This window comes from Marmota flaviventris, chromosome 2 (genome assembly GCF_047511675.1).
Source record: "Marmota flaviventris isolate mMarFla1 chromosome 2, mMarFla1.hap1, whole genome shotgun sequence".
In the NCBI taxonomy this organism is placed as follows: Eukaryota; Metazoa; Chordata; class Mammalia; order Rodentia; family Sciuridae; genus Marmota; species Marmota flaviventris.
In genome coordinates this window covers 46,902,612-46,929,772 of record NC_092499.1, presented here as the reverse complement: position 1 = coordinate 46,929,772, position 27,161 = coordinate 46,902,612, and the positions used below count along the sequence as shown (strand labels likewise).

Here is a 27,161-nt window from a genome sequence, read left to right as displayed (position 1 = left end):
TAAACTACCATTAGTGTGATTCTTGTCAGAGTTCTGTTATCTGTAACCCCCCTTTGTGTAACTTTCTGGGCTATAAAGCTGGGATGCAGGAAAGCTGGGGTGCTGTCTTGTTCCCACCGTTTTGGGAGGGAGAGGCAGCCCGGCCGGTCGAAATAATAAGCTTGCTTTAATTTGATTTTAATTGGAGTCAGTGGTCTTTTCTTGCGTCCTGGTCTAACAGTGCTTTTAATTTAATTTAATGTTTTTATTTTTATTTTATTTTATTTTTGGTACTGGGATTGAACCTAGAGGCCCTCTACCACTGAGCAATGCCTCTGGCCCACTTAATTTTGAGATAGAGTCTTGCTAAGTTGCCCAGGCTGGCTGGCTTTGAACTTGTGATTATCCAGCCTCAGCCTCCTGAATTTTTGGAATTGCTGGTCGGTGGCACCACACTCAGCATGAGGGCTAAAATTTTAGACAAGAGGGTGAGGAAGTCTCATTGTTTTGTTGCTGGGTAGAGGGTCATGGGAGGTCCTCCAAAAGGAAGCTGGATCTCAACTCAGGCTGTGATTTTCCTTGACATTGGCACAACAAGGAATTTAGGTCTGGGTCAAATTGAGGCACAGGCTAGCCTAGGCATGGCACGGGTCTGGATTTGAAGTTAGGCCTGGCTGTGCTGGCCTTGCTGCTGCTGCTGCTGCTTCTATGGGTGTATGGGCACTGGAACCATCAGCCTGGGTCCGGCCCTGGCCAGCATGCTCACTGGTGCCTCTACTGCCTTTTCACCTAGTGCTAAGGCGAAAAGTGGAGCCTCAGCCTGGAGGCACTGCAGAAGGATCTGGATAACAAGCTTTTTGGATAGCATCTTGTGCAGAAAGTCATCTTAAACACTGTGTCTGATTCCTAAGCAATCTGGGGCCCAAGAAACCTCTCATGCCCTCCCTGCATGGGTGGACAGGCATGGGCAAGAATTTTGTCAGCAAGATCATCTTGGAGAATATTTACGAGGGCAGTCTGAACAGTGACTATGTTCACCTGTTTGTGGCCACATTGCATTTCCTTCATGCCTCAAATATCACCCTGTATAAGGATCAGTTACATTGTGGATTCAAGGCAATGAGAACTCCTGTGTGAGGTTCATCTTCATCTTCGATGAGATGGACAAGATGCACTCTAGTCTCATAGATGCCATCAAGCCTATTCTGGACTATTACAAGTGGTGGATGAGGTCTCTTACCAGAAAGCCATCTTCCTATTCCTCAGGTGAGCAATGCTGGAGCAGAAAGGATCACAGGTGTGGCTTTGCACTTCTGGAAAAGAGGGAAGAACTCAAGCTCAAGGACATGGAGCATGCCTTGTCCATGGTAGTCTTCAGTAAATGGAACAGTGGCTTCTGGCACAGCAGTTTAATTGACCAAAACCTAATTGATTATTTTGTCCTCTTCTTCCTCCTGGAATACAAACATCTGAAAATGTGCATCAGGGTTGAGATGCACCCAGGGTTATGAGATTGATGAGGACATTATAAACAGAGAGTGGCTGAAGAGATGACATTTTTTCCCCAAGGAAGAGAGTTCGCTGACAAGGGCTACCGATGAACCCAGCCTAATACCATTTTAAGATTGTTTTATTATAAATTACTGCAATTTCTAAACTTGCTTGGAATGCCTGCTCATGCCTTGAACTCACCCATGCCTAGCTTTTCTTGACCAGATAACAACCCTCTACACACACACACACACACACACACCAAAACAAAACATTACAAAATAAAAAACATGAAGGCTTTGAGACAAATAATTTATGACAATCACCAACTTGCAATTTTGGTAGAGATTACTCTGCTCCCTACTGTACATAAGGGTATAGGCACCTCATAAATTCTGGTGTTGGGATCTAAATTTACTCTCTAACTTGAAATGTTGAACCATCTAGACCATTAACCTACTATCTGCCTTTGTATTATGCTTGTTAAAATCCTGTTATCTGTAAATTCTCAAGACACTCCCCCTTTTGCAACTTTTTGTGTTGCAACTTTTTGAGGCACAGGCTAGTAGGCTCAGCAGGGGTCTGGATTTGAAGCTAGGCCTGGCTGTGCTGGCCTGCTGCTGCTGCTGCTTCCATGCTTCTCTTCCTAGAGAGCTGGGGTACTGATCTCTAGCCACAGGTTTTCAGGAGAGACAATCCTGGCCAGAATTACAAACTTGCTTTAATTTGATTTAAAATTGGAGTCAGTGGTCTTTTCTTTGTGTCATGGTTTAACACTACAAGACAGTGTTCACCAAGTTGGATTATTATCTTGATGACTGATGCCCAAGTCATTGCTTTGAGAGAAACTCAATGCTCAGTTTGACCAGCTCCTTTCTTGGGAAGAGAAATCAAATGGATGTTTCCAACTAATGTTTCCTGTTGGATGTATCAGGAATTCTCCTGGGTCTTGTTCCCATTCCTGGGAGGCCACACCACCACACCTTACAGGCCCTGGACATGGAGAGGAAGATTTCAAGCCTTCAGAGGAGGAAGTAACAACTCCCAGTTCACCCATTCCAGAGCTCATGATTAAAAAAAAAAAAAAAAAAGTTTTAATTTTATGTGTTTCGGTTTCAAGGAAAGACAAGTTTTACTGAAAATGTGATAACTTTATTTAAGATGTTTTTTAACATTATGAGAAACTTTTCAGATTCAAAAAGAAAGAAATTGAGGCACAGATTGATTTTACTAAGAAGAGAATCTACACCTACCAAGTGCCATTTGTAATCAAGTATGACTAAGAGACAAGGTAGAATATGGGTGTTAAGAGAGGACTGCACTAGCTACATCTTAGGTAGGCATATTTATATGTGTAAAATCTATAGAAGAAACATGATCTAAGGGTATTTTTAGTCCTCCTCTGTGTTGGTAGCTGAACATATTATATAACTGTTACCTACTGAGGCAGGAAAATAACTGAGACAGGCAGATAGGAAACTTGGGCCCCTCCAGAGTCAGGTTTTTCTGTGTAACGGGGCTGAGAGACCACAGACACAAGCCAGGACTCATCAAAGTCAGGCCAATTCCTGCGTAAGTAGAAAAACTACAAAAAAACTTCCAAAAAAAAAAAAAGCTCAGTAAGTGAGTCAGGAGTTCATGGACACTGAATGCCTTATCCAGGATTGGGTAAAGGGCTAATTTCCTTAACCCTGTAGACTCATATAAACCCCTAGACAACAGATATCTTCCCCTGTAGGTGTTCTGATTTCTTTGTATTACTCTAATAAATCCTGTTACTTTTCTCTCACCCTTGTGTCTGTGGATTTCATTCTTCAAATTCACTAGACAAAGAACCCACACAATCCCATACTCCAACACTAGGGATAATTTTCTTCTTTGTTTTTTAAAAAAAATCCCTAATCATTTCCCCACTAGGGGTTTTATTGTACTGTTTTGTAAATAGTACTTCAGTGATGTAGTGTTGAGGGTTTGATTTGGAGTATGACATAGATAATCAGATCCTAAGTTGGGCAAAGGCATTCTCTGACCTGCTTTTCTTTTAGGTCCATGTCAGGAAAGAAGTTATTTATGGACCTGCAGATAAAGTCTAATAATTGATTTAACAGTGCCATTTGTAATCAAGTATGTGAAAGTAACCTTTAAATCTGGACTTTAATCCATGTGAGTGTAGAATTTTAGATCAGGACTTTAAATCATGGCCACTTTTGTTTTGTCCTACATACCTCCTTTCTACCTAACCTTATATCTTCTGTTTCTCTGATATATGTGCTAGTTTCTCTTTGCCCATCAACAACACATAGAATCTCAAAAAGCCAGTCCAAATGGCAGTCTTACCTTCAAAGTGTACAGGTTCTAGGACCACTGCCAACTCCTTAGAATCTCTTAATTACAAATTTATGGGAATCTGAAAGTAATTGGCCCAACTTTTGTGGAGAATAATGAAAATGCACATAAGGGTATATCCCTGAGGAGGGCTATGATTCCTAGAAAAGGAGAAAAAAACAAGTTCCCCTACAGATCTCTCCTTCATACCACTGTGACTCACAGGAGAGTATTTTAGAGGCGGGAAAGGGGGTGATCCCCCTTCTGTTCACTATAAGGGATCATGGCCCACACCCACTATACCAAAATAGGTTTACAAGAGAAAAAAAACATAACAAATCTACTTTATGTAATCAGTTTTATGTGACATGGGAGTGGAATCGATTGAGGGCTAAACAAGAGTTGGAACTGAGACCAAAAAGAGAGAGCTTTTGTTAAGACAGTTGGGGCAGAAATCAAAATGGGGATGCGATGATGTGGAGAAGCAGAAAGCCAGGCGGGGCAAGGAAGGCAAAAGGGTTCCGGGCGAGGAGGTGGGAGGGTGCTCCAGGAGTTGGAATATCATCTAGGTTTCTGCTTCGTAAGTCAAGTAAGACACTGACTGTAGAGGATCCATTTCAGAGACTGCCACTCATGAGGGTACTGTTTATTATTTTCACCTAAGAAGAAGCTGCGAAGGGGCCTGAGATGACCCCACACCGCATCTCCCGGAACCCCTGCTCCACCCACCACTGGGACCAACTGCGCTGGAGCGCAGAGAGGACCGGAAGTGCGGGCGGAAGTGGAGTCGGGGACGCTTTAGGGAGGTACCCGCGGAGTAAACAGAGACGCTACTGACAGGCAGTGGACTGTGTAGGCACCTTTAGGCCGCCATGAACCGGCTGCAGGATGACTACGACCCCTACGCGGTTGAAGAGCCTAGCGACGAGGAGCCAGCTTTGAGCAGGTGGGCCCCCGACCCGCCATAGTTTACTAAGATTTCCGGCTGAGGCTCACCCTTTGAGCGCCTCCATTTGCTGCCCCTCCCTGGCTTGTGCCGACTGTCGGCTCAGAGGCTCGGGGCCCCTAGCACCCCACTGCGGTTGTGGGAGGCCAACGGGGGCTCCTGGTGGGGTCGCGCAGCCCTTGGGGAGGCGGGCCAGACGTCAGCGCCAGGAAGAGGGCTTTTCCGGAGTCACTGGGGGCCAAGCGTAAATCTATAAAGACCGTGAGATTGAATTCCGCCTCTACATTTTGCTAGCAGTGTGACCCAAGGCAAGTCACTTTTCCTCGGTTTTACATCTATGAAAAAGGAAATATAATAAGTATGGAGATATATCGTAAGTGTATAGTGATGGTCAAAGGACTTAATGTGAAGTGCCTTTTTTTAGTCACCCAGAGCCGCTATCACACATGCCTGGTTAAGTCCTCTACCGCTGAGCTACAGCCCCAATCTCTGAAGTGTCCATCTAAAAGACTGACCTGTGAAACAGAAATAAGGGAATATTGAACAGGCAATTTTACTACTGTATGTTTGTTGTGGGCTACAGAGGTAAATCACTAAAAGCCTTGGTTTTCAAAGGCTTACATTGTATAGGGTTAGTGAGATGATGTATATATTTTGGAGGAGCATTTTAGAAAATGATGGACCGAAATAGACACAGATGAAATGGGAATTTCCAGAAGAGAGGATTTATCCTACTTGAAAGAAACTTGTAGTTATATTGTCAAAAGATTTTCCTGTGAAAATCTTTTAGCTATTTCTTTAGCTGTCAGTGGGTCATATTCATAAACTTTAAAAAGTTAATTCTGCCTGATGAAGCTTTCTGTGAAGCACTTTATTCGTTCACAATGGTTCCTCATTGTCCTGGGGAACAATTGTAGACATGGAAGACCAGACTGCTGAAAGGATTTCTGTGGTGAAGAGTGAGAATGGATAGTAAGATTCCCTGTGAAAAAGAGTTTCAGTTAATAGGTATTGACTGTGAAAGGAGCTACATTACTTAGTAATTCAGTTTATATTTAGTTTGATTGGAATATAGCAGTGTTTCTGGATTTGAGTTATTCTGTTATCCTCTCCATGTACACCTGTGTTGTTATTGACTTAATATTTTTCTTAAGGTCAATTACTTTTTTAGTGTTTATTTTTTAGATATAGGTGGACACAATGTCTTTATTTTACTTTATGTGGTGCTGAGGATCTAACTCAGTGCCTCACACATGCTAGGCGAGCGCTCTACCTCTGAGCCACAATCCCAGCCAGTCAATTACATTTTTATAGTTAAATTTTTTTGTACCCTGCCCCATTGTGGATTGAACCTAGGGGTTCTCTACCACTGAGCCACACCCCCCCCCACATACCCCCAGACCTTTTTGAATTTTATTTTTAGAGAGGTTCTCCCTAAATTGCTGATGCTGACCTGGGACTTTTAAGTCCTTCTGCCTCAGTCTCCCAAGCAGCTGGGATTACAGGTGTGCACCACTGTGCCCAGTTGAAATTAAATTTCTTTAAGGAAGCTTTATAATCCTATGACAGTTGTCACCGGTAAGGTAATTATAAATATTGTGAAAAGAAAATAATGTTATTAGACAGCATTGCTTGCTGAGGGCTCTGACCTCAATGTTATTTTAAAAAGAGATTGGTGTTGGGGTGATGACTGCTCTGGAGGTTGAGGCAGGAGGATTGAAAGTTCGAGGCTATCCTCAGCAATTTAGTGAGATCCTGTCTCAAAATAAAAAAGAATGGTGATGTAGCTCAGTAGTACAATGCCTCTGGGTTCAATCCCTAGTTACTACCACCACCACCACCCCAAAAAAAAAGGAAAGAAAAAGGAGATATTGGTGTTAGATGGTTGAGAAGTCTCTGTTAAGATTTATTTTTACACTAATTAAACAAATATCAAAGCCTGTTGCTGTTTGATGGAAGCTGGCAGAAGATATGAGACTTCTGGGTCAGAGAAAAGACTACAAGTAGCATAGCAAGCATCATGTCATGTTGGTTGCTCTTACTTTTCCATCTTACAGGGGTTCCAAGAAGGGATCGTGCTAGATGAATCTGCATATTCTGTGGGTTTGTATGGTGATTAAAGAATACTTAAGAGAATCACCTCTTTCAAAGCTGACAATAAATAAACCTACTCTCTCTGCTGGAAGGAAACATTATCTCATTCCTCAGGGTTGCTTGCTGCAAACACAATGCTGAGAAATGGCCTGAGTGAAGAGTGGTCAGAACCTTGCATTCTTGGCAAACTCAGCAAGAATATGCAGAGCTTGTTTTGCCTCTTCCAGCAGTGCTAAAGACTATGACTTGTCTTGAAATAACTACAAGGAATGGAGAAAAATTGCAAAAAGAGGAATGCTCTTGTCTTCTGATTCAATTTTTTAAAAACTTTTTATTTTGAAGTTATTATAGATTCACAAGCAGTTGTAAGAAATAATATAGAGATCCCATATACATTTCACAGTTTTCTCCAATGTTAACATATTAGAAAACTATAGTGCTAGGAGATGGACCATGACAGTCAAAATACAGAACATTTTATCACCACATGGATCCCTCTTGCTGCTCTTTAACTGTTATGCCCACTTCCTTCTCACCTCCATGCCCTACCTAACTCCTGGCAGCCACTAATTTTTTCTCCATTTCTATAATTTTGTCATTTTAGGAATGCTGCGTGAATGGGACCATACACTGTGTAACCTTCTGGGCTTGGCTCTTTTTCACTCAGCATAATTCTCTAGAGATTCATCCAGGTTGTTGCATGTATCACTAGTTCATTCCTTTTTTTTTTTTTTTAAATGGCTGAGTAGTATTCCACAGTTTACTCATTGAATGACATTTGAGTTGTTTCTAGTTTTGGCTGTTGAGAATAAAGCTGTTATAAATATTCATGTATAGGTTTTTGGGTGAACTTAAGTTTTCATTTTTTTGGGGGTGGGTAAATGCCTAGGAGTTACAAAGGTTTGGGTTGTGTAATAGTTGCATGTTTTGTTTTATATGAAACTGCCAAGCTGTACTATTTCACATTCCCTTCAGCAGTGAATTCAGTGTTAACTTATTGGGCTGATCATCCTGCTACTACTTAAAATAATTTACATTTCATACTTTTGAAACACTGGATTATAGGATCAGAGTTTCTCAAACTTGACAGCACTGGATGGCATATTGGGTCAGATAATTCTTTTTGGTTGGGGGATATCTTTTTTTTTGTTTTGTTTTGTTTTTGGTACTAGGGATTGAACTCAGGGGCATGTGACTACTGAGTATTTTATTTAGAGATAGGATCTCTAAATAATATTATTCAGTGCCTCGATTTTGCTGAGGCACGCTTTGAACTCATGATCCTCCTGCGCCTCTGGGATTACAGGCATGTGCCACTGTGATCCACTTGCAGGGGATATCTTGAGCGTTATAGGGTATTTAACAGCATCCCTGGCCTGTAGCCACTGTGTGCAAGTAGCCTATTCTCCCTGTGCCCAGTGGTGACAATCAAAAATTTCTCTAGTCATGTTAAATATGCCCTGGGAGGGAAAATTGCCCCTTGTTTAAGACCAAGGTAGCTAGATAGAGGGCAAGAGTGGTGGGCTGGGGATGTGGCTCACCTGGCATGCGCGGGGCGCTGGGTTCGATCCTCAGCACCACATAAAATAAAAATAAAAAATGTTGTGTCTGCTGAAAACTGAAAAATAAGTATTAAAAAATTTCTCTCTCTCTTTAAAAAAAAAAAGAGTGGAAGGTAAAGTTGATAAGATTAGTTGGAGTCAGTTTTTTTTTTTTTTTTGTGTGTGTGTGTATTGGGGCTTGAACTCAGGGGCACTGGATCACTGAGACACATCCCCAGCCCTATTTTGTATTTTATTTAGAGACAGGGTTTCACTGAGTGGCTTAGCACCTTGCTTTTGCTGAGACTGGTTTTGAACTCACAATCCTTCTGCTTCAGCCTTCTGAGCCTCTGGGATTGAAGGGTATTTTTAATGGTGTGCTCAGAGGATTGACCATGGAAGGCTCCTGAGTTGGGTAGTGGTGAGATGAGAGTTCTTTAGGAAAAATAGTCTGGCAATAGGATTAAGGGTGGAGTGAAAATGATGAGTTTGGAGGCCTAGAGATCCTTAACTTATAGTAGTACAAGCAGGGCTAAAAGGACCTGAATGAAAATAGTGGTAATGGCTAAAGCCTCAGTCTTTATTGAAATTGGTGTGAATTGCATTTTTCTGATTTACTTTTGGTTTTTCCTTCCAGTACTGGGGATTGAATCCAGGGGTGCTTACACTCTGAACCCCTTTTATTTTAAGTTAGAATCTTGCAAATTACTGAGGCTGGCCTTGAACTTTCTCCATCCTCCTGCCTCAGCCTCTTGAGCAGCTGTGACTGTAGGTGTATGCCATCATGCCCGGCAAAAGCACTATTCTATAACAGAGAACAGAGAAGTCAAATCAGGAATATTCTGTATCTGTTTACTAGTCTGTGAGTAATTGAATATTATTTATGTACTACAAATTACATTGAAAATTTTACAGGCATTTAATTTACTTTGTTAACATTTCATAGCTTTAAATTTTTTTTTTAGTTGTAGATGGACCCAATACCATTTATTTATTTATTTATATGTGGTGCTGAGGATTGAACCCAGTGCCTCACATGTGCTAGGCAAGCACTATACTACTGACCACAACCCCGACACCCGTATATGTCTTATTTAAGTATTCAGAACTTAAAAAGCTGCCAGTTCTGTGAAGTAAACTTTTTATTTTTGATGGAATTATGAATTGGTACAATGATTTTTGAAAGTAATGTGATAATACAATAAGTCAGAATGATGTTTGTATCTAGTTCTAGACATTTATCCTAAAGAAGTTACCTACACAGAAATGTTCATTGTAACATTTAATAACAAAGAATTTAGAAATAAATGTATGGAATCTATAAGAGGAAATGTTATATAGACTTTAAAAAATTTGGAGTCAAGTACTCTGTTGGCACACACCGTAGTCCCAGCTACTTGAGAGGCTGAGGCAGAAGGATCACTTGAGCCCATAAGTTTGAGGTCATGCTGGGCACATAGACTCCATTTGTAAATAACTAAATACATAGATAGGTAGGTAGATAGATAAATAAATGGAAATAAGCAAGACAATTGATTTACCAAGTGAGAATTGCTGTATATAATATCAAATGTAACCTTGTAAAGTCAAAATAATTAAACAGTGAGATGATGAGAATGAATTTTGAGTGATTTTAATTTTTTAATATTTATATATGTATATGTATTTAGCTCTGAAGATGAAGTGGATGTGCTTTTACATGGAACTCCAGACCAAAAACGAAAACTCATCAGAGAATGTCTTACTGGAGAAAGTGAGTCATCTAGTGAAGATGAATTTGAAAAAGAAATGGAAGCTGAATTGAATTCTACCATAAAAACAATGGAGGACAAATTATCTTCTCTAGGAACAGGTATGCTTTATTTATTTATTTATTTATGTATTTACATGCAGTGCTGAGAATCAAACCCAGGGCCTGGCACGTGCTAGCAGCTCTACTGCTGAGCCACAACCCCAGCCCTGGAACAGATACGCTTTTGATTCGGTTTTTATACCTATTTTTATAAGCTCCATAGGATAGGAAGCTTACTCATGCTCTGTGTTTCCAGAACTTTCTATAGGTGCACACACAGTAAATACTAATTGGGTGAAGGAATTATGTTTGGCAACTGAACCAGAGTTTTCTTTGATGACTATGGGAAAATGTCATGCGTTGCTGAAAAGACATTATTTAGCATTATTTATTTGGATAATGTCCTTTTGTAGTTTTTACTCAAGGATTAAAAAAAAGACACATGAGTCTTATAGGTATTTTGAACATTAGATGTCACTGATGGCAGATTTAATGATGTATCATCATAAATTCCTATTTTAGTAAGTAATAAAACATTTTATATTTTAAATTTGGTCTTTTTGTTAAATGTACCTGACCCAAAATCTAATTTGTGAAAGTAGGACTCTTCAGCACTGGTTTTCATGTTACTATATTGGTATTTTATGTATTAACTGGTAAGAACTGAAAGCATATAATAATAACAACAACAACAACTAAAGCAAGTGTTAATTAGAGGAAGAATGAGGGAGACAGGCATGTGATGATATAAGTATAGGTAACAGTATGGAACTGAGTACAGTTGAAGAGAGGAAAAGTGTGTCTTCGTCATTCCCTTGCCTTTCCTTAGAGCTTTTCTTTCCATTAAGCTCCCTTAAAACAAGATACTCATTCCCTGTTCTTCACAGTGCACTCCCTGTCTGAAAGATAGAGATTTGTATATGGGCAAGCTGAAAAGGTGGTTATTTAGTTATTGATAGACCTTTATTTAATTTATTTATTTATATGTGGGGCTGAGAATTGAACCCAGTGCCCACACATGCCAGGCAAGTGTGCTACTGCTGAACCCCAGCCCCTTAAAAAATTAATTAGATTTTTGGGAAGGAAAAAAGATTTAGAACACTAAAATTAAGGTGGGGGGGCAGTTTTCTGTAATTGCATAGAGCATAAAATAAAGTATGTCACTATGTGAAAATATTTAACCATCCAAATGAGATTGTGAATAAGCTGATATTACTTTGTAGTAATAAAAGAAGACATGGAGGTTTTTTCTTATGAATTATGTATGATTAGTCTATAAACTTCATTTCTGGTTTTCATAGGGTCTTCTTCAGGAAATAATAAAGTTGGAATAGCTCCGGCGAAGTATTACGATGATATATATTTTGATTCAGATTCTGAGGATGAAGACAAATCAGGTAAATAACATATCTATCAGCCTTAGCAGTAATATTTTATGAAAAAGGTTTACCTACTAGTTGATATTAGGATTTTTCTTTGAGTTTTATTTTTTAAGAAATTTTAGGTGGTTGATGTGAAAATAGAAAGAGGATTGATTAGTAATAAAAGCTGGGAACAAAGACTTATGAGTACATGGCATTATCAGTAGCACTGCATGGGTATGCTAGGGAAGGGGAGAATGTGTCCTGACTCAGTACTTCCCCTGCTCAGGGCTCAGGGCTCAGGGATCTTTCCCCAGACTCCTTCTAGGTCCTTCAGACTAACAACATTTGTTTTCTTTATACCTTTTTTTTTTTTGGTATTGAGGATTGAACCCAGGGGTACTTAACCACTGAGCCACATCCCCAGCCCTTTCTTTGTGTGTGTTTTATTTAGAGACAGGGTCTCACTGAGTTGCTTAATGCCTTGCTTTTACTGAGGCTGGCTTTGAACTTGAGATCCTCCTGCCTTAGCCTCCAGAGCTTCTGGGATTACAGGCATGTGCCACTTGCCTGGCTCAACATTTGTTTTCACATGCATTTTTTCTGAATTTTTACTTTCCTGAAGAATTTTCCTAATTTGGAAAAATTAATTATATTTAGTTGGGAAAGCTAATTATATAAGGAGTTACACTGGAATATACAAAATAACAAATTTATATTTAAAAGGACGTTTTATACTTTTATGTCATTACTTAAAATATTGGTGTGCTAGAATAAATTTAAAAAGTAATGTATGTGCTAGATATGGTGTCACATGCCTATAATTTCATCACTTGGGAGACTGTGGCAGAAGGATCACAAGGTCCAGTCTAGCTTGGGCAACCTAGAGACCCCATCTCAAAATAAAATAAATTAAAAAAGGGCTGGGAATGTAGCTCAGTTTTAGAACACACCTGGGTTCAATCCCTAGTACTACAAAACAGAACAAACAGAAGTCTAATATACGTAGATAGCTGTGGGTTTTTTCTTTCTTTCTTTCTTTTTTTTTAAAATATTTTAATATTTATTTTTCAGTTTTTGGCGGACACAACATCTTTGTTTGTATGTGGTGCTGAGGATCGAACCCGGGCCGCACGCATGCCAGCGGAGCATGCTACCGCTTGAGCCACATCCCCAGCCCCAATCTTTCTTTCTTTTTTTAAAAATATTTATTTTTTAGTTGTAGTTGGACACAATACCTTTATTTTATTTATTTTTATGTGGTGCTGAGGATCGAACCCATGTCCTTTGCACGTGCTAAGCGAGCATTCTACCACTGAGCCACAACTCCAGCCCTTTTTTCTTTCTTTTTTAATTGTTTTGCAGTTCTGGGGTTTGAACCCAGGACTGCTTTACCACTGAGCCACATCCCCAGTCATTTTTATTTTTTAGTTTGAGACAGAGTCTAATTTAAGTTTCCTAGACTGGCCTTGAATTTGTGATCCTCCTGCCTTAGCTCCAGAGCAGCTGGGATTACAGGCATGTGCTACTATGCCTAGCTTCTTTCTTTCTTCTTTTCCTTTTCTTTTTCCTTCCTTGTTCTGGGGATCAAATCCAGGGCCCTGAGCATACTAGGCAAGCATTCTACTATTGAGCTATGCTCCCAGCCCTGTATTCCAATTATTTTTTTCTGATATTAGGGATTTAATACAGGTTGCTCTACTGATGCACTATATCCCTAGGCCTTTTTACTTTTTATTTTGAGACAGGGTCTCACTAAGTTGCCCAGGCTGGCCTTGATAACTTGGTGAGATACTGTCTAAAAAAAACAAAAAACAAAAAACAAGAAGGGCTGAGCATGTAGCTCAGTGGTAGAGCCCACCTGGGTTCAATCCTCAGTTACCCTCCCCACAGAAAAAAGAGAAAAAAATTTTTTTTCTTTTTTTTTTTTTTTTTAGAGAGAGAGAGAGAGAGAGAATTTTAACATTTATTTTTTAGTTTTCGGCGGACACAACATCCTTGTTTGTATGTGGTGCTGGGGATGGAACCCTGGCAGCACGCATGCCAGGCGAGCGCGCTACCGCTTGAGCCACATCCCCAGCCCAATTTTTTTCTTTTTAAGGATAATTAAAATAAATACATAGCTTGATATACGTAGCTTGATAAACAGGAGATTCTTTATTTTATGTTAAAGAAATGTGAACTTTACCAACGATACTTAGCTATATCCTTAACTTTTAAAAACATTAGCACAGGTGACCAAGAAGAAAAAGAAGAAACGACACAGGATTCCAACAAATGATGAATTACTATATGATCCTGAAAAAGATAATAGAGACCAGGCCTGGGTTGATGCACAGAGAAGGGGGTAAGAATTTAAATTTAATATTTAGACTCTTTAGGAAAAAATGGTTGAAAAATGATTTTTACTACATTTGTATTTTATATATGTTTATGTTTATATACACATATCAACAAAGAGGTTTGAAGAAAAAACCTGCAAATTTATTTTGAAAATAACCAGCAAATTTTATTAAACAATTCATTTTTAAAAACTACTGTTGAGTTCAACCTGCTGTAGTCAGTCTCTCCCTTCAAGAAACAAAACTGATTTTTTTCAGATAGACACAATTTTTTCTTGGTACCAGGGATTGAAATCAGGGGGTACTTGACCACTGAGCCACATTCTCAGCCCTGTTTTTTATTTTATTTAGAGACAGGGTCTCACTGACTTGCTTAGTGCCTCAGAGTTACTGAGGCTGGCCTTGAACTCTAAATTCTCCTGTCTCAGCCGCCCAAGCTGCTGGGGTTACAGGTATGCGCCACCACAATCCACAGATAGACACAATTTTAAATTACATTGAGATTAAGAGTTTATGTGGGGCTGGGGTTGTGGCTCAGTGGTAGAGCACTCACCTAGCGTGTATGAGACCCTGGGTTCGATCCTCAGCACCACATAAAAAAATAAATGAAAAATTAAAGGTATTGACAACTACAACTAAAAAAAAAAAAAGTTTATGTGGATGAAGAGAAGATATTGTTTAGCACCTGATTTGTTCCATTCACAAATTAGGTTTTTTAAAATTCACATAACCTGAAATTGACTGTTTTATTTATTTATTTATTTATATATTTTTTGTTGGTGCATTATGATTATACATAATAGTGGGATTCCTTATGCCATATTTGTACATGTATTAACATAATTTGATCAGTCTCATTCCCTAGTACTTTCTCTTTTCTCTCTTCCCTTTTTCTGATTTGCTTGCTCTACTCTATTGATCTCCCTTCTATGATTACTATTATTATTTTAATTATTGAATTATTATTGTATGTGGGATTTTTTTGTGGTATATTCTTACATGGATATAGCATTTTTTTTCATTACTTGGGATTGAACCCAGGGGTGTATTGAGTTACATCCCCAGCCCTTTTTATTTTTTTGAGATAGGCTCTCATTAAGTTGCTGAGGCTGGCCTCAAAACTTGGAAGCCTCCTGCCTCAGCTTCCCAAATAATAGGGATTACAGGCATGCACCACTGTACCTGGCAAAAGTATCCATTTTAAAGTGAACAATCTAGTGATGTTTATTATATTCACAGTGGTGTGTATCACTACCTCTGTCTAGTTTCAAACCATTTTTATAATTTTTATCATCTCAAAAGGAAAATCCTGTATCATTAAATAGTTTTTCTCTCTCTTCCCATATCCCCTGGGAATATGGGAACACATATTGTGTTCCAGATCTGTGTTCTATCTCAGTGGATTTACCATTTTTGATAGTTCAGCTAATGGAATATTCTACAATATGTGACTTTTTGTATTTGTGGATGAAGAGAAGATATTGTTTAGCACCTGATTTGTTCCATTCACAAATTAGATTTTTTAAAATTCACATAACCAAGGGCTGGGGATGTGGCTCAAGCAGTAGCGCACTCGCCTGGCATGCATTCGGCCTGGGTTCGATCCTCAGCACCACATACAAACAAAGATGTTGTGTCCACTGAAAACTAAAAAAAAAACACAAATATTAAAAAAAAAAAATTCTCTCTCTCTCTCTCTCTTTAAAAAAAAAAAAATTCACATAACCTGAAATTGATGGATCATCTTTTTGAGGTTCATCTACATTGTAGCATATATTACTACTTCTTTCCTTTTTATAGCTGAATAATATTTCCTTGTATGTATATACATAGATCAGTTTGTTTATCCATTCATTCATTGAGGAACATTTGTGTTGTTTCTCCTTCTGACTATTGGGAATAGTGTTGCTGTGAATATTGGTGTACAGTTATCTATTACGTCTGTACTTTCATTTCTTTTGGTTACATGCCCAGGAATGGAACTGTTACATCATATGGTAATTCTATATTTAACTTTTGTATGGTACTAGGGATCAAACCCAGGACCTCACATGTGCTAGGAAAGTACCCTACCACTGAGCTGTACCCCAAGCCTTGTATTTAATCTTTTTTGGGGGGGGTGGGGGGTAGTACTGGGGATTGAATTCAGGGACATTTGACCACTGAGCACATCCCCAGCTCTATTTTATATTTTTTTAGAGACAGGGTCTCACTGAGTTGCTTAGTACCTTGCTTTTTGCCAAGGATGGCTTTGAATTTGTGATCTTCCTGTCTCAGCCTCCCAAGCTGCTGGAATTACAGGCATGTGCCACCGTGCCTGGCTGAATTTAACTTTTTGAGGGACCACCACTATTTTCTACAATGACTGAAGCATTTTGCATTTCCACTAGTAGTATACAGTGTTTTACAAATTTTATTTTGATGTAAAGGCTGAGTTGTCATAGAACTAAAAGGTAGGCAACTTACCATCATTATCTAGTGCTTTGCTAACCTGTTATGTTTCAGAATCACCAGGAGAGATTGAAATGCAGACCTTTGAATCTTATTTGAGGTGGTTTTTTTTATGTAATGCTGAGGATGTGCCTCTCACATGTTAGGCATGTGTTCTATTCCTGAGCTACATGATTAACACCTAGGAGGATTTGTTTCATCTCTGGTAGGGTCCAGATATCTATATTTTTTAAGTTTGGAGAGATTACTATTGGTGGGGGATCTTTGTATACCATCTTTAGCTTTTGCTCTCGAGCCTTGTTCAGTTTTTCTCTTCTTGTTCCATTTATACATCACTTTTTCCTTTGCCCCCTGTGTTTATTTAATGAATATTTTTTGATTACTCATAGCCATGGGATGAACATTTTAAATGCTATAAGTAATATATTTTAAAATAACTTTTAAAACTTTTTTGTAGTTGTAGATGGACAGAATGCCTTTATTTTGTTTATTTTTATGTAGTACTAAGGATTGGACCCAGTGCCTCACATGTGCTAGGCAAATGCTCTGACACTGTACTTTAGCTCCAGCCCTTAAGTGCTGTAAATAATATTGAGATGGTCAAGGAACTTACAGTGTAGTTCTTTAGTCTGGTAACAAAATTTGTCAATGATGTAAGATGGAATTTTGGGTTTTTTTGGTAGTATAGAGATTGAACCCAGGGGTGCTCTACCACTGTGCTACATCCCCAGCCCTTTTTAAATTTTATTTTGAGACAGGACTCATTGAATTGCCCAGGTTGGCCTTAAACTTTCGATTCTCCTGCCTTAGCCCCTCCATTAGCTTGGTTTATGGGTGTGGGCTGCTACACCTGGCTTAATGTTTCCTTTAATTGGAGACTTGCATTAGAAGCAAGACTTTAATGTGTTTTTTCTTAATTTCTTTTTGCATTCCAGTTATCATGGTTTTGGGTTACAGAGGCCACGTCATCAACAGCCTGTTCCAAATAGTGATGCTGTTTTGAATTGCCCAGCTTGCATGACGACACTGTGCCTTGATTGCCAAAGGTAATGGATGAATGGTTAAGCACACATATAGGGAAAAAAAAAATTGGTAGTCCTTTGTTCAAATCACAAATAGACTTTTGATACTCAGGAATTCTGTTATGGTTTTGTACCCATATCCTTTGTGTTACGTGACTAATCTCTTTACAGATAATTTTGACTATGCATAGTTGTGTAAAAAGTAGCTTTTTAAAATTAATTAATTAATTAATTAATTGGGTTTTTTTTTTGTGTGTGTGACACTGGGAAATAAACCCAGGGCCTATACATGTTAGGCAAGTACTCCACCCTTGTGCAATATGTATAGCCCAGAGTAGCTTTTTATTGGTTTTTTTTTTTTGGTACTGGGGATTGAACTCGACCACTGAGTCACATCCCCAGCCCTATTTCATATTTTATTTGGAGCTAGGGTCTCACTGAGTTTCTAAGCTCCTTGTTTCTGTTTTTGTTTTTGTTTTGGTACTAAGGGTTATTTGACCACTGAGCCATATCCCCAGCCCTATTTTGTATTTTATTTAGAGACAGGGTCTCGCTAAATTGCTTAGCACCTTGCTTTTGTTGAGGCTGGCTTTGAACTTGTGATCCTCCTGTCTCAGCCTCCTGAGCCGCTGGGATACACCACCACACCCAGCTAGAAGTAGCCTTTTAAATAAAGCATTTCTTAGTAATAATAGGATTCAGTGAAATTGCATAGATGTTGTAGAATGACATAATCTTTTAAAGGAAAAAATCACTTCTCTACTCACAAATGTGGGATTTTTCCCCCGTCACACAAAGCATTTCTCCAATTTTCTGTATGCTGTGTTCCTACAATTTAATTTAATTCTGACTCACTACCTGGAGTTAGCATCAACCCCACAAGTTAAGTTCATTCTCACAAGACTAGAGACTTTTTTAGATGCCAGTAATCAAGTAGTAGGTCCTCAAGTTACCTCCATTTCTATTCAAGTTGAATATAAATTAGGGGTTCCTTTATTATAAAGAATACAAACAAAACAGCTAGATGTAGAGGCATATAGGGGTGAGATCCAGAAGGGTCTTGACTGCAGGAGGTCTGTGGGGTTTGGGATGTAATACCCTCCTAGGACATGGATGTGTTCACCAGGCTGAAAGATTTTGGAACCCTTTACTTTTATGGGTTTAATTGCATAGGTATGTTCCATTATATAGACACCATTGGCAAAATCATTGGCCATTAGTGATTAATTCAATCTCTAGCTCTTTTCCCTTCCCTGGAGGTAGGATTGGGTGGGTATGGAGCTAAAAGTTCCAACCCTTCTCCAATCAATCATGCTTGGTTTTTCTGGGTTTTTTTAGATGCAAGACAAGCCTCCATATCTCATTAGCATATAAAATATACTGTAATTATTCCACAGATTCTAACAGTCTTGGAAGCTCTTATGACAGAGACAGACCCAAGATCAAAAGTTATAGTAATAAGAAAAGGTGCCGTTATCACTCAGGAAATTGCAAGTGTTTTAGGAGCTCTGTGATAGGAACTGGAAGCAGAGCACAAATATATATTTATTATTATGTCACATCTCTAAAATACACTTTTTTATTGTGGTAAACTATATATAAAATTTACAATTTTAACTATTTTTAAGAATACAATTCAGTGGCATTAATGCTATCATAGTCTGATGAAGCCAACACCGCCATCCATTTCCAGAACTTTTGATCATCCCAGGAACTCTGCACCCATTACATAATAACTCCCTATTCTCCAGTCCCATCAGCCCCTGGTAACCTCTGTTCTACTTTGTTTCTCAGACTATTCACTATTAATGTATAGAAAATTATTATTTTTTTTAAACTTTTTTTTTTTTTTAGTTGTAGGTGGACACAATATCTTTATTTATTTTTATGTGGTGCTGAGGATTGAACCCAGTGCCTCACACGTGCAAGGCAGGTGCTCTATCACTGAACTACAGCCCCAGCCCCTAGAAAATTATTTTTATGTGTGACATTTTCTGAAGCTTTGCTTAATTTTTATTAGCTCTAACAGGTTTTTGTGTGTGTGAGAGTGTATGTGTGTGTATGTGAGATGTGTAAGCTTTAGGGTTTTCTTTATTTTTTAGTTGTAGTTGGACACAATACCTTGATTTTATTTATTTGTTTTTATGTGGTGCTGAGGATTGAACCCAGGGCCTTGCTGGTACTAGGCGAACGCTCCACCACTGAACCACAACCCCAGCCCCAGCTTTAGGGTTTTCTACATAAAAGTTCACGCTGTCCTTGAGCAGAGATAATTGAGGTAATTTACTTTTACCTCTTCCTTTCCAATTTAGATGATTTCTTTTTTCTTTTGGTACTGGGTACCAGGGGTGCTTTGCTAGTAAACTGTATCCCATTCCCTTTGTATTTTTTACTTGGAGACAGGGCCTTACTAAGTTGCTTAGGTCCTTGCTTAGTTATTGAGGCTGGCCTCGAACTTGTGATTCCACTGCCTCAGCCTCCAGAGTAGCTGAGATTACAGGTATGCACCACCACACCCTGCTTTTCTAGTTTGTTTATTTATTTATATTTTTATTTATTATTTTTGATATTAAACTCGGGGACAGTCAACCACTGAGCCACATCCCTACTCCTATTTTGTATTTTATTTAGAAATAGGGTCTCACTGAGTTTGTTAGGGCCTCCTTAAATTGCTGAGACTGGCTTTGAACTCGCGATCCTTCTGTCTCAGCCTTCCAGCCACTGGGATTACAGGCATGAGCCACTTTGCCTGGCTGGTCTAGTTTATTTTTATTAGCTAGTTTAAGGTTTCTGATTCTCTGCAACAGTTAATTTTTTTTAAGTATTATAATTTGATTTTTAAAAATTTATTCTAATTAGTTATACATGACAGTAGAATGCACTTTGATACATCTACATAGATGGAGTATAATTTCTCATTCTTCTGGTTGTACATGATATAGAATCTCACTGGTTATATAGTTATATTTTTATGTAAGGTAATAATGTCTGATTCATTCTACTATCCTTCTTTCCCTCTCAACCCCCTCTTCACTCCCCTCTACCTAATCTAAATTAACTCTATTTTTCCCTAGCACTGCCTCCCCATCCCGCAACCTATTGTGAATTAGCATACACCTATCAGATAAAACATTCAGCCTTTGGTTTTTGGGGATCGGCTTATTTCACTTAGCAAGATATTCTCCAGCTCCATTCATTTATCAGCAGATGCCTTAATTACATTCTTCTTTAAGGCTGAATAATATTCTATTGTGTATATATACTACATTTTCTTTATCCATTCATCGGTTGAAGGACACCTAGGTTGGTTCCATAGTTTAGCTATTGTGAATTGAGCTGCTATAAACATTGATATGGCAGTGTCACTGTAGAATGCTTATTTTAAGTTTTTTGGGTATAAACTGAGGAGTGGATAGCTGGGTCTAAGTTTTTTCTGAGGTGTCTCCATACTGTTTTCCATAGTGCTTGCACCAATTTGCAGTCCCATCGGCAATGTATGAGTGTACCTTTCCCCCCACATCCTCACCAACACTTATTATTGCTTGTACTCTTTTTTTGTGTGTGTGGGGGGTGGTACTGGGGATTGAACTCAGGTGCTTGACCACTGAGCCATATCGCCAGCCCTATTTTGTATTTTAGAGACAGGGTCTCACTGAGTTGCTTGGGGCTTCCATAAGTTACTGAGGCTGGTTTTAAACTCAAAATCCTCCTGCCTCAGCCTCCCAAGGCACTAGGATTTCAGGCATGTGCTGCTGCACCTGGCTTATTGCTTGTATTCTTGATAATTGCCAATCTGATAAAATCTTGGAGTAGTTTTTTTTTTTTTTTTTAATATTTACTTTTTAGTTTTCGGTGAACACACCATCTTTGTTTGTATGTGGTGCTGAGGACCGAACCCGGGCCGCACGCATGCCAGGCGAGCACGCTACCGCTTGAGCCACATCCCCAGCCCCTCTTGGAGTAGTTTTGATTTGCATTTTTCCAATTGCTAAAGATGTTGAACATTTTTGCACATATTTGTTGATAGATTGTGTTTCTTCTGTAAATGTCTGTTCAGTTCCTTAGCCCATTTATTGATTGGGTTATTTGGGTTTTTTGGTGGTGTTTTTTGAGTTCTTTATATATTCTGGAGATTAATGCTCTGAGGTACATGTGGTAAATATTTTCTCCCATTCTGTAGAAACTCTCTTCATGTTATTGATTGTTTCCTTTGCTGAGAAGAAGCTTTTAGTTTGAATCCATCCCATTTATTGACTGTTGATTTTACTTCTTGTGCTTTAGGAGTTTTGTTAAGGAAGTCAGATCCTAGGCTGACATGATGACAATTTGGGCCTACTTTTTGTTATATTAGGCACTAGGTCTTTGTTCTAGTGCCTAGGTCTGTGATCCACTTTGAGTTGAAGTTTGGGCAGGGTGAGAGGGGTTTAATTTCATTTTGTTACATGTGGCTTTCCAATTTTCCCAGGACCATTTGTTGAATAGGCTATCTTTTCACCAGTGAATGTTTTTGGCACTTTTGTCTAGTATGATAAGTGTATTTATGTGGGTTTGTTTCTGTGTCTTCTATTTTGTACCATTGGTCTATGTGTCTTGTCTTGGTGCCAATAACATGCTGTTTTTGTTACTGTTGCTTTGTAGTATAGTTTAAGGTCTGGTATTGTGATGCCACCTGCTTCACTCTTCTTGCTAAGGATTGCTTTGGCTATTCTGGGTCTCATTTTTCCAAATGAATTTCATGTTTGCCTTTTCTAAAATCTTTTTTTTTTTTTTTTTTTTTTTTTAAAGAGAGAGAGAGAGAATTTTTAATGTTTATTTTTTATTTTTTGGCAGACACAACATCTTTGTTTGTATGTGGTGCTGAGGATCGAACCCGGGCCGCATGCATGCCAGCCGAGCGCGCTACCACTTGAGCCACATCCCCAGCCCGATGTTTGCCTTTTCTAGTTCTATGAAGAATGTCATTGGGATTTTAATAGGAATTGTATTAAATCTGTATAATGCTTTTGGTAGTATGGCCATTTTTACTATATTCTTCTTGTCTAGGAGCATGGAAAGGGAGTCTTTCCATCTTCTAAGGTCTTCTTCAATTTCTTTCTTTAGTGTTCTGTAGTTTTTTTTTTTAATATACTTTTTAGATGTTGATGAACCTTTATTTTATTAATTTATTTATATGTGTGAACCCAGTGCTTCACACACAAAAGGCAAGTGCTCTACCTCTGAGCCACAATCCCAGCCCCATGTAGTTTTAATTGTAGAGGTCTTTCACCTCTTTTGTTTGATTGATTCCCAAGGTTTTTTTTTTTTTTTAGGTTATTGTGAATGAGGTCATTTTCCTACTTTCTCTTTCAGTAGATTCATCACTGATACATAGGAATGCATTTGATTTATGGGTATTGATTTTATATCCTGCTACTTTGCTGAATTCATTTATTCTAGAAGTTTTCTGGTGGAATTTTTTTGTATCTTTTAACTACAGAATCATGTCATCAGCATATAGTGACAGTTTGAGTTCTTCTTTCCCTATTCATATCCTTTAATTTCTTTTTCGTGTCTAATTGCTGTGGCTAGAGTTTTAAGGACAATGTTGAATAGAAGTGGTGAAAGAACACATCTTTGTGTTATTCCAGTTTTTAGAGGGAATGCTTTTAGTTTTTCTTCATTTAGAATTATGTTGGCCTTGGGTTAAACACATATAGCTTTTATGGTGTTGAGGTATCTTCCTACTATCCCTAGTTTTTCTAGTGTTTTGAATATGAAGGGGTCCTGTATTTTGTTAAATGCTTTTTCTGTTAGATGATCATATGATTCTTGTTTTTAAGTCTGTTGATGTGATTAATTAAATTTATTGATTTCCATATGTTGAACCAACCTTGCATCCCTAGATACAGTTTTTATACTCTATTTATGAACTCAAACTTTTTAGCATGTAAGTTAACACCTAGATTATAAAATGAAGAAAATATCTTTGTATGTAACCAATTCAGCCATATACTTAAGTTACTTTATGATCTCATAGTAGAAATTGGTCTTGGTAAAGTTGTTATTCCATATTAATGTAGGGTTCTGATACAGTGGAGTAGATGGGGGAGGCTGGGCAGGATTGCAAATTTGAAGCCAGCCTGTGCAACTCAGTGAGAACCTGTCTCAAAATAAAATTTAAAACGGGCTGGAGATATAGTAAGTGGTGGAGTGCCCCTGGGTTCAATCCCTAGTACCACAAAAACAAAGAAAGCAGAACAAGGGGCTGGAGCTGTGGCTCAGCGGTAGCACACTTGCCTAGCATGTGTGAGGCACTGGGTTAGATTCTCAGCACCACATATAAATAGAAAAATAAAGGTCTATCAACAACTAACTAACTAAATAAGCAAAACAGACCAAACAAATAAACAAACAAAAACAACAACAACAAAAACCAACTAGAGCTGGGCATGGTGGTATACACCTGTAATCTCAATGATTTGTGAGGCTGAGGCAGCCTCGGCAATTAGTGAGGCCCTAAGCAACTTAGCAAGACCCTGTCTCAAAATAAAAAATAAAGTCATTAGGATATATAGCTCAATATAAGCACCCCTGGCTTCAATCCCTGGTAACAAAAAACAAAACCAACAAACACAAACAAACAAACAAACAAACAAAAACCCCAACAACCAATCTAGTAGAGTAAAAGGGATTTTTTTGTTGTTATTGTTTCCCCCCCCCCCAAAGTGATAGTTTTTTTTTTTTTTTTCTCTTTCTTTGTTTCTCTCTCTCTTGAAACCAGTGCCTAACACATTAGGCAAGTGCTCTACCATGAAGCTTTTTTTATTAGATGGATACTTCTCAGAGTCCTCATGTAACTTAAACTTCAAATAATACAAGACAAAGGGCTGAGAGTTTCTGGTTTTAGCTAAAGTGTGGCTACTTAGAGCCTGAGTGTGAGGGTGTGTATTATATAATTTGTAGATAGATAGAGTCAAGAACACCTGGATGTGGTAGTGTGTGTCTGTGGTCTCAATTTTTTGCTTGAGCCCATGAGTTCAAGGCCACCTTGGGCCACATAGTGAGATCCTGTTTTGTTTTGTTTTGGTTTTTTTTAAACAACAGCAACAACAAAAAAACCATATACACACAAAAACAACAAAACAAGAACTCAGTTCAGAGAAATTATTTGTTCTGATATGCAAGAAATCTAGAGAAAGGGAAAAACACTGTGAGCACGTGATACGAAATTCTTATGAGACAGAGCAGTCATCCAAGTACCTCCTCACATATGTACAATTAACTAGAACTCTTTATCATTGAACATACTTTTGAAAGATTGTTTTACCAGGTTTGTTAATCAACTTTTGTCACCATGACCAAAATATGAACAAGAACAACTAGAGGTGTATAAGTTTAGTTTGGCTCATGGTGTCAGAAGTTCAGTCCGTGGTATGCCAAGCAATTGTTCTGAGCCCTGGGTAAGACAGAACATCATGGCTGAAGGGTGTGGCAGAGGAAGCTGCTCAGAACAGGGCAGCAGGGAAGGGGTCCCAGGGAAGATGGACCCTTCTAGACCACAGCCCCAGTGACTCACCTTCTCCAAGTACACCTTATCTACCTACAGTTACCGCCTAATTCATTCAAACTAGGATGAGCTGATTAGGATATAGCTCTTATAATCTAATTTCACCTCTGAACATTTCCTATGTTAACACAGGAGCTTTTGGGGAATGCCTCATATTCAAGCCATGACACCAGAGAAGCACCAATTTGTATGTTCTTTTTTTTTTTTTTTTTTGTACCAGGGATTGAACCCAGGGGCACTTAACTATTGAGGCACATCCCCAGCCCTTTTTTGTATTTTATTTAGAGATAAGGTCTCCCTGAGTTGCTTAGGGCAACTCACTAAGTAGCTGAGGCTGCCTTTGAACTTGGTATCTTCCTGCTTCAGCCTCCTGAGCTGCTGGGATTACAGGTGTGTGCCACTTCACCAGCCAATTTGTATGTTCTTAATTCCTGGCGGTTGTGGTAGTGGAGAAGGTGAAGAGTAACATTTAGAATTAGTGAGACCCCTGTTTTTAGCCAGATAGGTATTTCTGTTGCATGACTTTCAAGGGGAAAAAAGAATAGCAACTTGAGAAGGAAAAATATTGTGTATGAAGATGAAAAGTTTAAAGAGCAATTCAACCCCCCCCCCCACCACCCCGGGATAAAAGTTACTTTTAAAGTAGTAGAAGCTGGGCATGTTGGTGCATGTCTGTAATCCCAGTGATTTGGGAGCCTGAGGCCAAGAGGATTGTGAGTTCAGGGCCATCCTGGGCAACTTGGCGAGACCCTGTCTCCAAATAAAAAACAAAAAGGTCTGGGGATACAGAGAGCTTGCCTAGCATGCATGAGGCCCTGCGTTCAAAACCCAGTACCTAAGTAAAGAAGACAGAGGGCTGAGAGTTTGTGATTTTAGCCAAAGTATAGCCACCTTGAATCTGGGTATGAGGGTATCTACTATCCAATTTACATTTCAGTTTCTTCCACATTTTATTTTAGGCTTGATACAATTAAATATTGCAGTATCTATGGAAATTTTTTGTGGCAAAGCACCCCTGGGTTCAATCCCCAGTACCTAAATAAATAAATAAGATATAGATTTCTTTTTTTTTAAATAGACTTCTAGGGGCTGGGTTGTAGCTCAGTGGTAGAGTGCTCGCCTAGCACGTGCAAGGCCCTGGGTTCAAGCGTCAGCACCGCATAAAAATAAATAAGTAAATTAAGAATATTGTATCCAACTAAAAAAAAAAATAGACTTCTAATTGCTACAAAGTAATTGTACATATTTATGAGGTACAGTATGACATTTCAATACATATTTATAATGTGTAATGATCAGATAAGGGTAATTGGCAGATCTATTACAAATATAACATTTTTTTTTTGTACCAGGGATTGAATAACATCATTGTTTTATACTAGTGTCCATTAAAAAGTTTCCTTCTGGGGTTGGGGTTGTGGCTCAGTGGTGGAGCGATTGCCTAGCACATGTGAGGCACTAGGTTCAATCCTTAGTACCACATAAAAATGAACAGATAAAATAAAGGCATTCTGCCCATCTACAACTACAAAATTTAAAAAAAGTTTCTTTCTATTTTTAAAACAACTTTTAGATTTCCTTAAATTTGTTGTTTTGTTTCCATGTTTATTTTAGTCAGTTTTTGGTTTTCTCAATTTTATCTAAAAGAATAACTGTTAATTTAGAAAATAAATTCATATTCTCCATTTCATTTTCCTTTTAGGCATGAATCCTACAAAACTCAGTATAGAGCAATGTTCGTGATGAATTGTTCTGTCAACAAAGAGGAGGTTCTGAGATATAAAAACTCAGAGAACAGGAAGAAGAGGCGGGGCTATAAGAAGATGAGGTCTAACCATGAAGATTCTGCAGAACAGGCAGAGACAGAAGTGGAAGAAATCTATCACCCAGTCATGTGTACAGAATGTTCCACAGAAGTGGCAGTCTACGACAAGGATGAAGTCTTTCATTTTTTCAATGTTTTAGCAAGCCATTCCTAAACAGCTCAGCTAGCATGCATTACCCAATACTGTATTTAAGGCAAATATGTATAGTTATTTTCCCTTTGTCTATTCATATCATTAATTGATGTTGAGATATTTGAGGAAGCAGTATTTTATCTTGTGAAGAATGGTTATCAAACTTTATCTCCTCACCTTTTTCTTTTCCTTAAGTTTTCTTACGAATACTGACGGAACTGATTATTCATTCCCTTTTTGATGGACATTTGGAAACTGGGGTTTTTGTTTATTAAGGCTCTTTAGAATTAAAATGTTCTGGAGTTATAACTAA

General features: G+C 38.5%; 1 protein-coding gene and 1 pseudogene across 1 annotated transcript; both read left to right on the top strand.

Annotated features, from left to right (window-relative positions):
• The first annotated feature begins 695 nt into the window (after positions 1-695).
• LOC114088071 (torsin-1A pseudogene) lies at positions 696-2,292 on the top strand (annotated as a pseudogene).
• Positions 2,293-4,578: 2,286 nt separating this feature from the next.
• Positions 4,579-27,161, top strand: Eapp (E2F associated phosphoprotein). Its single transcript, XM_027929795.2, has 6 exons — positions 4,579-4,741; positions 10,047-10,228; positions 11,470-11,565; positions 13,759-13,876; positions 17,258-17,368; positions 26,593-27,161. The coding sequence occupies exons 1-6, from the start codon at positions 4,668-4,670 to the stop codon at positions 26,867-26,869; spliced, it is 858 nt and encodes a 285-aa protein (XP_027785596.2). The 5' UTR covers positions 4,579-4,667; the 3' UTR covers positions 26,870-27,161.

Coding starts and splice junctions, on each gene's coding strand:
- Eapp (XM_027929795.2), top strand. CDS start 4,668: ATGAACCGGCTGCAGGATGACTACGACCCCTACGCGGTTGAAGAGCCT. Junction 13,877..17,257: donor GTTGATGCACAGAGAAGGGG/GTAAGAATTTAA, acceptor TTTGCATTCCAG/TTATCATGGTTTTGGGTTAC. Junction 17,369..26,592: donor CTGTGCCTTGATTGCCAAAG/GTAATGGATGAA, acceptor TTTTCCTTTTAG/GCATGAATCCTACAAAACTC.